The sequence below is a fragment of the Capricornis sumatraensis genome, chromosome 5, assembly GCF_032405125.1.
Source record: "Capricornis sumatraensis isolate serow.1 chromosome 5, serow.2, whole genome shotgun sequence".
Classification (NCBI taxonomy): Eukaryota; Metazoa; Chordata; class Mammalia; order Artiodactyla; family Bovidae; genus Capricornis; species Capricornis sumatraensis.
Genome location: NC_091073.1, coordinates 116518477 through 116535728, shown reverse-complemented (window position 1 = coordinate 116535728; position 17252 = coordinate 116518477). Strand labels below are relative to the sequence as shown.

The 17252-nt window shown below is 50.0% G+C and overlaps 2 protein-coding genes across 2 annotated transcripts in view; one reads left to right on the top strand and one right to left on the bottom strand.

Annotated features, from left to right (window-relative positions):
- Positions 1-8352: 8352 nt before the first annotated feature.
- On the bottom strand, positions 8353-12525 carry LOC138079764 (basic salivary proline-rich protein 1-like). The gene is made up of 3 exons (XM_068972447.1): positions 12482-12525; positions 8817-9741; positions 8353-8778 (listed from the first exon to the last, which is right to left on the bottom strand). Exons 1-3 carry the CDS (start codon positions 12523-12525, stop codon positions 8353-8355), a joined length of 1395 nt encoding a protein of 464 aa, XP_068828548.1.
- Positions 8937-17252, top strand: part of ZNF777 (zinc finger protein 777) — a 32078-nt gene continuing 23762 nt past the window's right edge. The window contains exons 1-3 of the mRNA XM_068973017.1: positions 8937-9005; positions 13403-14263; positions 15498-15624. Coding sequence (XP_068829118.1) covers positions 13418-14263; positions 15498-15624 — 973 coding nt within the window. The 5' untranslated portion in view covers positions 8937-9005; positions 13403-13417. The remainder of the gene's footprint in view (positions 9006-13402; positions 14264-15497; positions 15625-17252) is intronic.

The window sequence follows — 17252 nt, the reverse complement described above, 5'->3', positions numbered from 1 at the left end:
GGTCCCACGTGCCAAACCTACGACCTGGTGTAGCCAAATAAATAAATGTCAAAGAGACATACTATCAGATTATAAAGCTATGCAAAAATCCAGCTCTATGCTTTGAAGTTTTATGAGAAATATTAACTCACTGGGGGCCTAAACATGAAATAGTTTCCCTTTTTCCAGTGACTGCCCCATAATTGTGTTATGTCAGCCCTTCTTTCCTTACTGGTTATTCAGTACAATAATGACATTTTTTTGAGATTCCAAAATGTTTTAAAAACTTTCTGTTGTCAGAAAGTCTCATTCCAGCCTCCGGTGTAAACCATGTTTGAACTCAGAGCCAGGGCCCCTACTGCTCCAGTTCAGGCTACATCTGTCTGGGGCACTAGTGAGTGGCTTGAAGTGAGGAGAGCACATGTTCTGCTCATCAAACCCTTCCTCCTTTCTCTGTCCTGTCTTCCAGGCTTCCTTTACCCACACTCTAGGTTGCATGTGTGCGTGACAAATCGCTTCAGTCATGTGTGATTCTGTGTGACACCATGGACTGTAGCCGGCCAGGCTCCTCAGTCCGAGGGAATCCCCAGGCAAGAATACTAGAGTGGGTTGCTGTGCCCTCCTCCAGGGGATCCTCCCAACCCAGGGATCGAACCCAGGTCTCTTACATCTCCTGCATTGACAGGAGGGTTCTTACCACGAGCACCACCTGGGAAGCCCACACTCTAGCTTAGACCTTTGCAAAGCCTCACTTTGGGCCAAGGCATGGTGCATTCGGAAGGGAGCTGAAGGAGAACGTGGCTGTGTGTACTGACCAGAGCCCTCCCTCCCCTGGGTTCCACCTGGAGGCCACAGGCCTGTGCTGCTACGGTGGCTTCTAGGGACGCGATAGGGGAGGTTATCTTGGGGCAGGGCTCAGCTTCACCCTGTCCTTCTCTCGCACTGAGACTCACTCCCAGAGGGGTAACTAGAAACGTCTGCCCCTAATTCTTCCAAGGGCCAGGTGCCCGTTACTTGGTCTGTGGCCCTGTGTAGATGTGGACAGTGGCAGGGTCCCTGTCCCACCCCGTCTAACCTCTGCGCTCTACAAGAAGGCGAGGAAGCTGCTTGGGTCTACACTGCACCATCAGGGATTGAGGGGAACTTGAACCAGGTGGGAGTGGCCGCATGTCTTCCTGGTGATGTAGAAAGCCTTCAGAAATTGCTACATTAAACTGTCTGCTTCCACGTTCCACCATTCCCACAGATTTCAGGAAACAGGCATCACCTCCTCACCTTGTCCTCCCTGTAATGGGAGAGAGCCCTGAGACACACTTCCGGGCTCCACAAAAGGGGACCCAGATCTCTCTTACACGGTGGAAGGGGAGGGACGGCCCAGAAACCCCTTCTCTTGCAGTCCTGTTTATGCTGGGGGGCAGGGGAAGGGAGCTGCAGGAGGGACAGGGTCAGTTCGAAAGTGGTGCCTCCTCATAAGTTCTGTAGGTAAGTGACCGTCCCCGTGCCTTCAGGCAGCACAATATCAAAATGTGGGGTGTTTTAATGCCTTTTGTCCTCAGCTCTGGGCCTTAGCCTTGATTCCCAGACAAGGGTAAAACACACTTGATATTATGTAAACAGCATGTGACTAAATACCTAAAGCCTAAGGACACAGTATAGTGCAGAGTAAAGAACTGGGAAGGAAGAAAGGCACATCACCAAACACTGATCAAAAGAAAGCTGGCATAGCGATACGACTGGATAAAGCAGGCTTTAAAGCAAAAACCAGTGCTAGAATAAAAAGGTCACTGTGTTGTGAAATAGTGGCAGGCTTTATTTTGGGGGACTCCTAAAATCACTGCAGATGGTGACTGCAGCCAGGAAATTAAAAGACGTTACTCCTTGGAAGAAAAGCTATGACCAACCTAGACAGCATAGTAAAAAGCAGAGACATTACTATGCCAACAAGGTCTGTCTAGTCAAGGCTATGGTTTTTCCAATAGTCATGTATGGATGTGAGAGTTGGACTGTAGAAGGCTGAGCGCTGAACAATTGATGCTTTTGAACTGTGGTGTTGGAGAAGACTCTTGAGAGTGCCTTGAACTGCAGGGAGATCCAACCAGTCCATCCTAAAGGAAATCAGTCCTGAATATTCATTGGAAGGACTGATGTTGAAGCTGAAACTCCAATGCTTTGGCCATCTGATGTGAAGAACTGACTCATTTGAAAAGACTCTGATCCTGGGAAAGATTGAAGGCAGGAGGAGAAGGGGACGACAGAGGATGAGATGGTTAGATGGCATCACCGACTCACTGGACATGAATTTGAGTAAACTCCGGTAGCTGGTGATGGACAGGGAGGCCTGGCATGCTGCAGTCCATGGGGTCACAAAGAGTCGAACACAATGGAGTAACTGAACTGAACTGATGTTGTGAAAAAAGTAAGGTACAATGTACCTTGGAGAAGGAAATGGCAACCCACTCCAGTACTCTTGCCTGGAGAATCCCATGGATGGAGGACCTTGGTAGGCTGCAGTCCATGGGGTCACAAAGAGTCAGAAAGGACTGAGTGACTACACTTCACTCACTTCATACTTTATCACTGGAGAAGGAAATGGCAACCCACTCCAGAGTTCTTGCCTGGAGAATCCCACGGACAGAGGAGCCTGGCTGGCCATGGTCCACGGGGTCGCAGAGTCGGACACGACTGAAGTGACTAAGCACGCACAATGTACCTAACAGCATGAACTCAAAACACAAAAAGCAAAGAATGAGAGAATGAGGGAAAAATAGGAAAAAAATCACAATGGCGTGTTTCTACATACCTCTTTCTCTACAATTGATAAAACAGACAAAAATTAGTAAGAATATAGAAAACCTGAAAAACAACTAGATATTTTATATTCTTTTTAAATATACATAGAATATTTACAAAAATTGGCTACAAAGCAAATTACAACAAATTCCAAATAATTTTATTCAGATCACTGTTTATAATCACAATGGAATAAAATAAGAAATAAATAATAAAATGATATACAAAATACATATTTTTAAAGATTAACCACTTAAGAAAAAACAGAGACTTCCCTGGTGGTCCAGTGGCTAAGACTCCAAGCTCCCAATGCAGGGAACTTGAGTTTGATCCCTGGTCAGGGAACCAGATCCCACAGGCCACAGCTAAAAGATCCCCTGTGCTACAACTAAGACCCCACATAGTCAAATACATAAACATTTTTAAAGAAGAAAAGCAAAACACATTTTGCTGACATTTTAATACTGCCTTACATGTTTGTTTTTTGGAACAATTCCTATTGTAATAAGTTCATAGCAAAAAACTTCAACTGATTACACAATATTTACTATTAATGTGTCAAATATACAACTGTTAATCTCGAGAGAGAAAATATAGCAGAAGTTTATACAATTATAGAACTAAATTCACAGTGAAAAATATGTGTGTTAGTCGCTCAGTTGTGCCCGACTCTTTCCCACGCCAGGGACTGTAGCCCACCAGGCTCCTCTGTCCATGGGATTTCCCAGGCAAGAACACTGGAGTGGGTTGCCATTCCCTTCTCCAGGGAATCTTCACAACCCGGGGATTGAACCCAGGTCTCCTACATCGCAGGCAGATTCTTTATCATCTGAGCCACCAGGGAAGCAGGGGAATGCAAATCAAAAGCACCATCAGATACCACCTCATACCTGATAGAATGGCTACTATCAAAACAAAACAGAAGATGATTAGTGTTGGCGAGGATGCATAGAAACTGGACCCCTTGTGCACTGTTGATAGGAAAGTACAACGGCGCAGCTGCGATGGAAAACATTACGGTGGTTCCTCAAAATATCAAAAATGGAACCCATATGATCTAACAGTTCAGCTTTGAGTACATACCCCACAGGATTGAAAGCTGCGTCTCAGAGATATTTATACAACCATGTTCATAGCAGCATTATTCACAATAGCCACGGAGGAACGGACGAGCAAAATATGACCTACATATACAGTGAAATATCATTCACCCCTAAAACGGAAGAAAACTGTGACATATGCTCCAACATGGATAAATCTTTTTTTTTAATTTTTGGTCATATGTAGGACCTTAGTCCCTGGAGCAAGGATCAAACACTCAGTCCCTGCATTGGAAGGTAGAGTCTTAACCGCTGGACTATGGGGGATATCCCCAAGGAGTCTGTGCTTATATATTTATTTTTGGCTGCACCTGGCTGTTGGTAGGAGCTTAGTTCCCTGACCAGAGATGGAACCTGGACCCACAGCAGTGAAAGCCTATGTCTCAACCACTGGACCACCAGAGAATTCCCAACAAGGATGAATCTTGATGACGGACATTGTGTTAAGTAAAATAAGCCAACCACAAAAAGACAAATAATGTATGATTCTACTTACATGAGGCACCTAGAATAGTCAGATTCATAGAGACAAAAAGAAGAAAGGTAGTTGCCTAGAGCTGGGGCTGGGGGAAATGGCGAGTAATTGTTGGATGGGTATGATGTGTTAGTTTTGCAAGATAAAAAGGGTTTTGGAGATTGGCTACACAACAGTGTGAATGTACTAAATACTACTGACTTTGAAATGTACACTTTAAAATGGTTAAAATGCTAAATTTTATATCATGTGTATTTCACAGGAATTAAAAAAAAATTTAATGGGCAAAGATTCTGAACAGACACAGCTCCAAAGAAGACGTACAAATGACCAACATGCACATAAAAAGATGCTCAATATCATTAGTCACTAAAGAAATGGAAATCTAAACTACTGCTGAAGGGCTTCCCTGGTGGCTCAGTGGTAAAGAATTCACCTGCCAGTGCAGGGGACACAGGTTCCAGCCCTGGTCCAGGAAAATCCCACATGGCGTGGAGCAATGATGCCCGAGTGTCACAACCGCTGAGCCTGTGCTCCAGAGCCCACACGCTGCAACTACTGAAGCCCGCCTGCCCTGGAGCTCACGCCCCAAACGAAACAAGAGAAGCCACTGCAACGAGAAGCCTGCGACAATGAAGAGCAGCCCCCAGTCGGCACAGCTAGAGAAAAGCCCAAGCAGCCACAGAGACCCAGAACACCTAAAAATAAATTAAAATTATTTTTTAAAAAAGCTAAGTGAGATACCACTCTGCACCCAGAGATCGCTATAATAAGAACGATAATTAAGTATTGGTGAGGATATGGAGAAGTTGGGACCCTCTTACACCGGCTGGTGGGAATATAGAGTGCAGCTTCTTTGGAAAACAATTTAGCAGTTCCTGAAAATATTAAGTAGTTGGTCCAAGTAAGAGTAATCCTACTCTCGGGTTTATACCCAAGAGAAATAAGAATATCCGTCCATACAAAAATTTGTCCACAAATATTCACAGCAGCGTTTTTGATAACAAAGAGTAGAAACAATCTAAAAACCTAGCAAGTGATGAACTGATAACTGAAATTGGGTCTATCCATACAACACAGTATTATTTGGCAATAACAAGGAATGATATACTCTCATGCTACAATGTGGATGAACCTTAAAAACATTCAGTTCAGTTCAGTCACTCAGTCGTGTCCGACTCTGCAAGTATAAAAAGCTAGTAAACACTGACCACATATTACATGATTCTATTTATTTGAAATGTCCATATAGGCAAATCTACAGAGACGGACAGTGGATTAGTTGTTACCCAGGACTGAGTGGGAGTGGTAGGGGCAAACGGAGAATGATTGCTTTTGGGTACAGGGTTTCTTTTTAGAGTAATGAAAATATTCTACACTTGGGCCATGGTGATGGGGGCATAACTCTGTGAGCATAATAAACCACCGAATTGTACACTTTACACGAAGGGATTTAATGCTATGTGAATTATATCTCAGTAGAGATGCAATTTTTATTAAAAGCTAAAAGAATCGATTCTAGATTAAAGGCCTGTATACAAGTTAAACTGTAAACAATTTAGAATAAAAAATTGAGACATATCCTTAAGGCATTGGATAGGGAAGAAAATAAACAAAAATTTAATTATATTTAAATGTAAATATTTGTGTAACATATATAACCATGAAAAATGTTAACAGAAAAGACAGGGACTTCCGAGGTGGTCCAGTGGTTAAGACTCCCAGCTCCCAGTGGAGGGTGCCTGAGTTCCATTCCTGGTCAGGGAACTAGATCCCACATGCCCAAACTGAGTTCACATGCCACAACTAAAGAGTCAGCATTCTGCAGAAGACCCGGCGCAGCCAAATAAATACTTTTTAAAAAGAAAGAAATTTCTTTTCTGAACAATTTAAAAAGGAAAGACAGAGACTGGGAGAAGATATTTGCTATGTGCACGACCAACAATGTAGTATGCTGGTTATAACGTCTAAGAACAACAGCCCAAGGGATGGTGGATAAACTATAAGGTTAAGCACACAGGTGCGGTGGTATAATTTATGTGAAGCAGGCTGTTGAAACTTAAAGATGTATATTGTAAAATGTAGGGCAACCATTAAAAATGATGTATAACTACTTAGTGACTGATGAAAACAGAATTACTAAGAAAAATACTCTGCAAACACAGGGAAAAGAAAAGGAAAAAATATGATTGAATGCATGGAACACAGAAAACAACTATGGTGAGTAAGTAGTAAGATGGAAAACTTAAATGCATCACCTTAAGTGTTTGGTGATAGAATTAATATTCAGAATATGTGTTTTTATTTTTAAGCCTGTAAACCAATAAGACTTTACAACAGAAATTTTGGCAAAGGATATGAAGAGAAAATTCAGAGGAAGAAACCAAATATCTAGCAAACATGAAAAGATGCTCAACTTCCTTACTAATCAGGGAAGTATAAATAAGTAAAATAATGAACTGCCATTCCACACTCATCCTTGCTGGCAAAGGTTTAACGTCCATTATCAGCAAGTGTTGGTGAGGATGTGGACCTAGGCACTGCTGGTAGGTGTGTCACTGGGCCCCCCTCTCTTTGGTGAGCGCTCTGGGGAGTCCGAGGAAGATGAAAGCGCTCCGGGGAGTCCGAGGAAGATGAAAGCGCTCCTGTCCCCAGCCCCGAGTATCTGTGTCCCTCCAAGAGCCACTCTGCCCAGTGGGCAAAGAGACATTTACGGGGATTCCCCTGTGGGGAGTGGAAGGTGAACAAGGTTATTTAGTCAATGAACTACTATACAGTGGTTAAAACGGATGACCCAGGCACGCTTGTTCAAGCATGACTCAATCTCAGAAACATAAGATGCATGGAAATCAAGCAAGCTCCAACAGGATATGGACTGACCTACATTTTCAAGTTAAAGTCCTGGATAGGAAACCAGTGCACGCACTGTTTACTGACACATGGTAGGAAGAGCACCGGGGAAGGGAAGGGAGAAAAAGGATTTCGTGGCCCTGGCCTTCTCTCCACCGGTTATTTTTCCATTTTTTAAAGAGAGATCTGACAGCCGACCAAGTCTGGCTCTTGTTGTCTCTCAGGGCAAGCCCACCGGCCCTGACCACCCCTTCCCCCACCCGGGGTCCCTTTAGGTAAACAAATAGACTCTACTTTTCTCTCTCCTTCAGTTACTTCGAGTTGGGTTTTCATCGTCTGCCTGTACTTTCTTTTCCGTGTCATTTCCCGCCCTTGCTACCTCTGTAGGTACTTTACAAATACGTGTGTGTGTAGGTGAACCTGTCCAGGAAAGAGGGAGTCGCCAAGTCCACGCTCTCCCCCCATTCCTCTTGGGATCGCTCTCCCCCACCCTTCGAAAGAGCATTCCTCCCAGGGACGGAAAGAGGCCCTGGAGGTAAACAAGTCACGTCCCGCCACCCGGCCTCAGTTTCCTCCCAGACGCCGGCTCGGGCCCCCCGCCGCCGCCCGCCAGCCCCCAGGCCCTCTCGATCCTCCCTCCGCATTCCGTCCTTTCAGGTCGAAAACAAACACCCCAGACGCGTCTCACAAAAAAAGCACCCAACCCCCTGGCTCCCCGGGAACCCCGGCTGCACAGAGCCCGGTCACATGAACTCCGGGCTTTTTTTTTTTTCTTTGGTGTGACGGGCTTCTCAGATCCCTTTGTGAGGCGCAGGTTTTTGAAAAGGGAACGACCCGGGTTCTGGGTTTGAGAGGAGCCGGGGGGGACCCGGCGGGAGGAAGGCTGTCGGAGCCAATCAAGCCGCCTCCAGACCCCAGCACGTCGCCTCTCGGCCGCGCGCGGTTATTCCTCCTCCGCTCTCCCGCCTCCGGGTCTCGCCCTAGGGTGGCCGGCAAGGCGAGGACCCCAGGTGAGAGGCCGGGGGGCGAGGGGGCGGCCCACGGGGGTCGGGGAGGCGGGAGGCCCGAGCGGTTCGGCCCGGGCGGCACGACGGGCTGGCCCCGGGGCTCAGGGCGTGTCCGTCGCCGCCCCGGCTGCTCGCTCGACACTGTTCGCTCCTACCGGCTGTAGATGGAGCTGTCTGGGTTCCTGCAGCCTCCGACGAGCCTCGGAGTGTTTCTCTTTAAACGGCCTGAGAGGGACATGCCTCCCAGGATGCAGTTTGTATCAACATGGCAGCTGCTGTGCAGCTCCCCTGCTGAAGAGGCGCCGGGACGGCAGCGCAGCTCGCAGCCCGGGGCCGGGGCCGGAGCCGGGGGGTCGCAGCCGCGGCCGCTGAGGGGCCGCGCGCGCGCGGGCCGGTGCTGAGGGCCGGGGCCCAGCTCGCGGCCGGGGCGCAGCCCGCCGGGGCCACCCGCACCGCCGCGCGCCCCGCTCCGACGCCGCCGCCGGGCTCGGCCGCTCCGTCCCCGCCCGCCCCGAGCAGGCCGGGCCCGACGGCCGCGAGAGCTCGGGCGGGGAAGGCCGGGCCGGGCGGGCGCCGCCTGCGGAGAGGCCGGGGGGTGGGGTGGGGGGGTCCGGCCTGCGTGGGGCCGCGCGGCGGCGGCGGCGGCGGCGGCGGCGACTCCGGCTCCGGGCCGGACAGCGCAGGGCCATGGCCGAGGCGGCCCCGGCTCCGGCGAGGGCGGCCCGCGCTCGCACGGACGCGCGGACTCGGGGCCCTGGGGACGGCCTGCGCGTCCCGGGCTCGGCGGCCCGGCCTGGGGTCTCGGTAAGGGACGGAAGCGCCGCGACGTGGGGGCGGGGGGCCAGGAGGGCTCGCGCGCCCCTGCTCGGGAAGGCGGGGGGCTAGGGGGGCGGCTGCGGGCGCGGAGCCGGGCCGGGAAGCCGGCGGCCGTCCGGGCGCGCCTGCGGGGACGCCCGGGGCCTGGCACGCACGCGGGCCCGGAGGCGGGCGCCGAGGCGGCGCGCCTCGTTCCCTGCGGAGCCGGCGCCGCGTCCGTCGGGGTTGCCGCCGCACGTTTTCCGCAGAGCTCGGCCCCGCCGAGCCTCCCGCGGCCGGAGCGCGGCGCTGACGCGGCTCTCCCCATTTCGCAGAGCGGAGACACTGAGGCACGGACTTCTGGCGGCGACCGGCCCTGCCTGCCCCCAAGGTCACGTAGCGAGTCATCCGTGGCTCGGCGCCCGCGTCCGCAGAAATACCTGCCTCCGGGCCGCCGCGGGCCTGGACGGGGAGGGGGCGGCCCTGGCGGCGGCCTCCTCTGGGGCGGGGGCCTGGGCCGGCGCGCTGGGGCCGCGGCCCGTCGAGGGCGGGGGGAGGTGATGGCCGGGGGGGAGGCCGGGCAGCGCCCACCCGAGCGTCTCCGGCGTGGGGAGCAGGTGACCCTCGGGCTCGGGCGCCTCGGCCTCCAGCCTCCCTGCGTCCGGAGGCCCGGTCGAACTCTGGGTGTCCGGACGGTTGGGGTCTGGGGAAGCGAGCTACTAAGGGTTTGGGGGTTGGTGTGCCCCTATCAGGGGGCCGTTCTTAAAAATCAGTCTCCAGAGCTCCCCGCAGACCTGCTCTTTAAAATGCAGTAGTCGTGCTGGGAGGAGGATTGCTGCATGGGAGGCAGAGCCCTGAGCCTCAGTTTCCTGTTGGGTACAGGAAGGGGTCGGGATATAGGGCTTTTCTGAAGAGCCTCAGGTCTTAAAATAATAATAATGATAATAAAAGCGACGCTATGAAAAATAAAACAAAATGGTTGTTAAGTGCCTAGGTCTCCAGGACTCTTGAATAGTATATAATTCTGGGTGAACCACATTGGGTCATAGGAGACAATGGCACGGCTTTATAAGATAGGTATGATGAATTTTTCTAATGAATGAATCCTGGAGACCCCATCCGTTTAGGATACATGGGGTTGGGAGGGTGGGGTTAAATCCTATGAAATAAGAACCAGAGGAATTCTCTCCCTGTCCCTAACAGTTTGAAAATGTAAGCTTGTTAATCTTACATATCATATTTACAAGCTCCGTTTCCCCCTTTGGCCATTTCTTTTTGCTTAGCGTAATAGCAAGCCACAGGTTTACTGGGACTGATGAAAACAGAGCCCGGGGCTTTTATTTGGGGGCAGTGGAGAGGATGTGCTTCTGTGGCCCCTCATGGCTCTACAGTGCTCAGAATCCGGAAATGGATAGAGACACTCTAATAATAGAGAGCAAATAACTGGTATTTTCCTTTGAGCTCTGATTAGACTACTTAGTAAAGATGCCTTGCTCTAATGGCTTTATATACTGTCCTGAAGCTTTTCTTCATTGTTCCCAGTTAAACCCCTGGATCACACCTGAGAGACTCACTTTGCCCCTGGGGATTTTCCCTTTTTCCTACTAGTTGTAGGCAAATACCCTAAACCCCCGTGAGGACAGGGCCATACCTGTACCTATTGTGTTGTGTTAGGCTCCTCACTTTCCCTGTGTCTGAGACTCCTATCTCAGATGGTTGTCTAGTCACTCCCTCGCCTGTGAAGAGTTGAGAGGTGGCTTAGTTGTTGATGAGCCTTCGGGTTCAGGGGTCTGTGATGCCCTTGAGAGTGCTTGCTGAATTTTGGGTATGTGCTCATGTGTGTTTTTGAGGGGGAGAATCCTCAAAAGAGGAGCTTTTTGAAGGGGTCCCTGACCCCACCATTAAATCGGAATGTCCATGGGCAGGGCCTTCCCACAAGTCTTTGTTTAATCTCCAAGCCTTCAAATTTTAGAGGTAAAAAGGATTCAGAACACACACTGACCAGCTGTCTCAGTTGGTACATGAGGCCCAGAGGCAACCTACAGCTTAGCCTGCAACTCAGACTTTGGAGCCAGACGGCTGTGTGACCTTGGGCCAGTTCCTTAGCTTCTCCAAACCTCCACGCCGTCCTGTGCTAAGTGCGGATAAGAATTCTAATTGTCCCTGTTTATAGGGTTTTGTCGGAGAAGGCAATGGCACCCCACTCCAGTGTTCTTGCCTGGAGAATCCCAGGGATGGGGGACCCTGGTGGGCTGCCGTCTATGGGGTCACACAGAGTCAGACATGACTGAAGTGACTTAGCAGCTTAGCAGCAACATAGGGTTTTGTGAAGAATAAATTAGATAAACCCTGTAAAACACAGTTCATGGCACACAATAAAGGCCAAATAATTGTCAGCTTTTACCTGACTAATTAGCCATCACATCTGGTTCCCTGCGAAGCTGTTGGATTGTACTACCTCAGAAACCTTTTGCCTGAACAAGGTCTTAAATCTTCAGTCCTTGTCTTAAAAGCCTGATGCTGTCTCAGTTACACTACACATGAATGAATGAACAAATGAAAGAAAGCATTAGAAAGTGTAAATAGGTTTAGATGAATCATCTTTGATGATTCAAAGAACTTCATTATTAACTCTGTTTTTCCTACTTTATACTGTACAGTCCATGGAATTCTCCAGGCCAGAACACTGGAGTCGGTAGCCTTTCCATTCTCCAGGGGATCTTCCCAACCCAGGGATCGAACCCAGGTCTCCCATTTTGTGGGCGGTTTCTTTACCAGCTGAGCTGCAAGGGAAGCCCAAGAATACAGTAGTGGGTAGCCTATCCCTTCTCCAAGGGGTCTTCCCGACCCAGGAATCAAACTGGGGTCTCCTGCATTGCAGGTGGATTCCTTACCAACTGAGCTATTACAGAAACCCCCTCATTGTTAACTCTAGTAACATTTTGTAACCCTGTCATTTATACTTTTCATTCAGCAGACATGTGTTGAGCACATACTGTGTTTCAGACTGGACACCAGGGATATGCTAATTTTCAAATGAAGAAAAAAGGAATTTCAGTTACTTTAAAGATAACTTCTATCTGGCACATAATAACTGGCCTTTCAGCAGATTCATTGAAAGAAGAGTGTGCTTGACAAACATAGATAAAGAAGAAATTCTTTTCAGTTCCAATAAACATATTGATTGTCTGGATAGATAGAAACAGCGCTGGTCACTCAGAAGACCTTGGTTTCACCTCCATGATGATACACGCTTTCCTTGAACATGGACATAGCAAGGCAGGGAATGGGGGAGAGTGTGAATAATTGAAACCCCCTTCAAGTAATTGAAGGATCTTTATTTTGGCTCCAGTCCCTACCAACCACGACACAGGTCACGGAACTGGCTGACTTCAGCTCCGTTTCCCATCCTGCCAGGCCTCCGTTTTTCCTCCTTCCCACCTCATGAACCATGGGGAGGACCCCACCAGCCAGGGTCCACCTACCGCTGGGGACCCTCTGCCTGGGAACCTTGGCTCTGAATTGCCATGCCCACACCTGTGTCAGTGTCTTCTCTGCATGTCACAGGAGCCAGCCCGCGTGCCCAGTAGCCCATTCAGCCTCTCCAGCAGGGGCTGGGTCCACAGTGTTTCAAAGGCACACCTATACTGTATCAACTCTGAGAAATGTTATTAAGTCAACAACTCAGCTATTATCAAAAGGTCTGGGAAGCTTAAGGTAATTGTGTGTCCTTACCGTTGGACAAAACAAGGGAAAGGACATGGGTGCCATGACTGCCTGATGATACAAATAGAAGCAGCAGTGGGGCTGGATGTCGAGTTCACCTTGGAGGCAAGTTCCTTTGCAGAACCAGCCCCGCCTTGCTGGCAGTTTTCGGCTGCCCGGCGTTGACAAGAGCCTGCTCTGTTGCTTTTCAGAGCTTTACTCTATATCTAGTGCTCACTGCTTGAAGAACTCAGTGAGGTAGCAGGCGGGTGAGATATGATGACCCTTTCTAATGGCTGAGGGCTCTGAGAACACAGAAGTCAAATAGCCGGGCCAGGGAAACCCAGACAGCGTTGGTATAGACAGGGGCTGAAAACCAAATGTGCCAGTTCAAGGCCAGTATCCTTTTTCCTCTCCCACACCTCTACTCGCAGGATGCCTCCTGCATAGTGTGTGTTGTGAAAAGGAGACGGCTCTATGGAAGCAGAGGTGGTGTTACCATCTTTTATCTGTTGTTAATGTAGTTGTATCATCCACACGTAGATCAGCATGAGGGTCTCAAGAAGAGACTCATGTCCATGGAGCGTATCGTATTGTTACAAAGCCTGAAGCCCCTTTAATGTGGGTGTTTATCTTCGGAATTGATTTGCCTACTGGAGACTCTTGGCCTTCAACACTGTCCTTTCTCTCCTTGAACACAGGTCCAGCAGTTGGACATGGAGACCCAACGCTCCTCCCCTCTGTCATTCCCCAACGTCCTGCAGGAAGAAACTCCGCGTCAGGCCCCGGCCGGACTCCCTCGAGAAACTCTGTTCCAATCCCACGTGCTTCCCCCCAAAGAACTCCCTTCTTTGTCTCCCGCTATCTCCCGGCAAGGCTGCCTACCCCAGACTCCCGGCGCCCCCAAGCAAGAGACTTCTGGCCGAATGCCACCCGTGCTCCAGAAGGGACCCTCACTCCTGTATCCTGGCGCTTCCGAGCAAGAGACTCGGATCCAGGGCCCCTTGACTTCCCCAGAAGAGCCCCCATATCCGCCCCCCACCACTGCTGAACAAGAGATGTCCCTTCTCTCCCACTCCACCCACCATCAAGAAGCCCCGCTCCACTCCCCCGAAGTTCCTGAGAGAGACCCCCTGACCCTGTCCCCCACCGTGCCCGAGACCGACATGGACCCCCTGCTCCAGAGCCCGGTTTCCCAAAAGGACACCCCCTTCCAGATCTCTGCTGCGGCCCAGAAGGACACCCCACTCCCAACGGCGGAGATCACCCGCTTGGCCGTGTGGGCTGCCGTCCAAGCGGTGGAGAGGAAACTGGAGGCCCAAGCCATGCGGCTCTTGACACTGGAGGGCAGGACTGGCACGAATGAGAAGAAGATAGCTGACTGCGAGAAGACGGCAGTGGAGTTTGCCAATCACCTGGAGAGCAAGTGGGTCGTGCTGGGGACCCTGCTGCAGGAGTATGGGCTGCTGCAGAGGCGGCTGGAGAACATGGAGAACCTGCTGAAGAACAGAAACTTCTGGATCCTGCGACTGCCTCCGGGCAGCAATGGGGAAGTTCCCAAGGTAACCTTATCCCAGCTGAGGCTTCCCAAGGAGTGACCAGGACTGGAATGGATTTTAGGAATTTAGTATCAAAGAAAGGGAAAGCCGTGGGTAAGAAGGAAAAGAATCTGATGATGTCTGGTCCCCAACTCCACTAAGAACACGACACACCCAGACCAAATGATTCCTCCTGTTGATGTAAAGCATAGGTTATAGATCAGAGAGACGTCCTAGTGACGGGAGCTGTCAGGGTAGAAGGAAGTTCAGTCGTGACGTCTGGGGATAAAAGACACGTTGAAGGCCAAGTGGTTGAGCTGTGGACAAGTGTGGACCAGTGTGGTTTCCCGTCAGGGTGGAGGGAAGACTTTGTGAAATGTTACAGGGCCCTGTTGTGTGCAACATTTGTATCAGTTAACTTATAAGTCATGTTAATGCCAGTACAAATGTGATTTTCAGAGATGTTCGAAAACACCAGAGGACAGTTAGGTTTTAATATTGTTTCCCAGAAGAGAGCACTTGAACGTGGACTGGTTTTCTTTCTGGTTTTTGTTGTTTTTTTTTATGCTACTGCCTCTCTGTGCAGCCTCAAGGCAGGGCCGGTGTGGGGACTGGGGACAATGCATGGACTGTGTTGTGTACATGAATCACCTGGAAGTGTGTGTCTTAGTCACTCAGTCATGTCCAGCTCTTTACGACCCCATGGACTATGGCCTCCTGGGCCTCCTCTGTCCATGGGATTCTCCAGACAAGAATACTGGAGTGGGTTGCCATTCCCTTCTCCAGGGGATCTTCCCGAGCCAGGGATCGAACCCAGGTCTCCTGCATTGCAGGCAGATTCTTTGCCATCTGAGCCACCAGGGTAAGTGGCTGAATCACCTGGGGATCTTACTAAATGCCGAGTCTGAATCAGCTGGTCTGGCGTAGGGCCCGAGAGTCTGCATTTCCAGCATGTTCTCTGGTGGTGCCATTGCTGGTCTGCAGACCACGCTTTACAGCAGCAGGGTTATCCTGTCAGAGGAGAAGGGGACCAGACAGCCTGGGGCCCTGACTGTCTCAGGCCACGACAGTGGCTGAAGCCTTCTGATTTCTAGAGAGGTCCCTGGTGAAAACTCATAGCTGGGCCTTTTCTGCTCCAGGCCTGAGAGTTTTGACCCAAGCCCAGGGGGCCGGAGCTGTTCTTGGCTTTGGGATCTGGCAGCCCCAGGCCCTATGACGCCTTCCAGTGGGTCCACACTGAGCAGTTGTGTGGTTTCAGGTCCCTGTGACGTTCGACGACGTGGCCGTCCATTTCTCGGAGCAGGAGTGGGGGAACCTGTCTGAGTGGCAGAAGGAGCTGTACAAGAATGTGATGCGCGGCAACTACGAGTCTCTGGTTTCCATGGGTAAGAAGACGGCTGTCTGCCCACGGCTTCCTGCTAGCCTGCTGGGGGCTCGTTAGGAACCTTTGGGGCCTCTGAACGCCCAGAAGTAATTTTTAAGAGCCCAACAAAAAATAACAGGCACCCATATACCCATACACACCAGTGCAGCGTAGATCAGCACAGTTTGTAAACAGAGAAACCACACTGTGGAGAAGCCACAGGGGTCGGGGGACAAATTTGGACATCAGCGGTGTGTGTATACGTATATATATAAACCTTAAAATTAGTTTGTCCAGCAGACCCTTACTGAACAAAGTGTGAGGTGCCTTGTGAGAATGGCACTTAAACAGCACATCCTTCCTGCTCGGGAGTTAGGACAGCCCTGAATACAGCCGTTGATTGAGAGCTCTTGTCCCCCTTGTGCAGAGATGAGGTGTGACCCCGGGGGTTAAAGGAACATCCTAGGTCCCCACCGGGAGGTCACAATTTCACCGAGATCTCTCCTCCCCCCAAATCTGTGTATTCTTGTTATCTTTGTTAATAAGAGTATTTGAGGATGAAGACTTAGGAAGATAAGCTTTACAATTATATGTGTCCTTTTCTCTGATGTGGGGAACTCTTCGGACACACGCCCACACCCACACACAAATGCACACATACAAAATTAGAAAAACATTAAATATGCTGTTGCATAGAAAATTTAATCCTTGCTGGAACTGTTACTTTTATCCATCTATACCTCTCCATGGGGTACCTTTTTTTTCCCCACTTTTCTTTTTCAAGTATGTGCATCCTTGTGTGAAGGCAACAATTTAGGTTTGTATGATAATGATCAGCCGCCACCCTCTAGTCAGTGCCGCTCCCCCAAGGGAACCACCGTGGACCCTGGGGCCTATACTGTTTCTCATCATTTTGTGCACTCATGCACGTGTGGTTTGTGGTTTGCACAAATGGGATCCCTCACTTATTTTACCAACGGTAGTGAGAGACAGCTCCTGTGTCAGCCCACAGGCCCGCTTGAAGGGCAGTGCGGTGTTGCTGGTGAACCATTGTGCTGTTGATATTGAACTATTGATGAGCGGCAGCCTGGATCTGTCTTCTCACTGCTGCAGAAGGTTGCAGTCGGGCTCTCTCTGTGTTTGTGCACTTCTGAGAGTATTTCAACAGGATGGATTCGGGGAGGTGGGCTTGCCAAGGAAAGGTGCTTGTGTACAGCGTCACAGGCGCTTCCATGGGCCGTCCCCAGGGCTGTGTGTGTTCACCTAGCAGTGTGACAGCGCCATCTCCACACCCTTAGCCCAACCAAGGTTCTCCTATTGTAAAGATTTGTCTTTTCTGATGAACAAAATATGATACTGACTTGTATCGGTATGGGAACTTGTGCATCTTTTTATGTGTTTATGAATTACCTATACGTAACTTTGATATTTTTATTTCAGTACCCGTAGAGGTTATATCGGAGAAGGCAATGGCACCCCACTCCAGGACTCTTGCCTGGAAAATCCCATGGACGGCGGAGCCTGGTGGGCTGCAGTCCATGGGGTTGCACAGAGTCGGACATGACTGAGTGACTTTACTTTCACTTTTCACTTTCATGCATTGGAGAAGGAAATGGCAACCCACTCCAGTGTTCTTGCCTGGAGAATCCC

Coding starts and splice junctions, on each gene's coding strand:
- LOC138079764 (XM_068972447.1), bottom strand. CDS start 12,525: ATGGCAATTCAGAGCCAAGGTTCCCAGGCAGAGGGTCCCCAGCG. Junction 9,742..12,481: donor CAGGCAGAGGGTCCCCAGCG/GTAGGTGGACCC, acceptor GCCCCCTGATAG/GGGCACACCAACCCCCAAAC. Junction 8,779..8,816: donor CGCCGCGCGGCCCCACGCAG/GCCGGACCCCCC, acceptor GCCTCTCCGCAG/GCGGCGCCCGCCCGGCCCGG.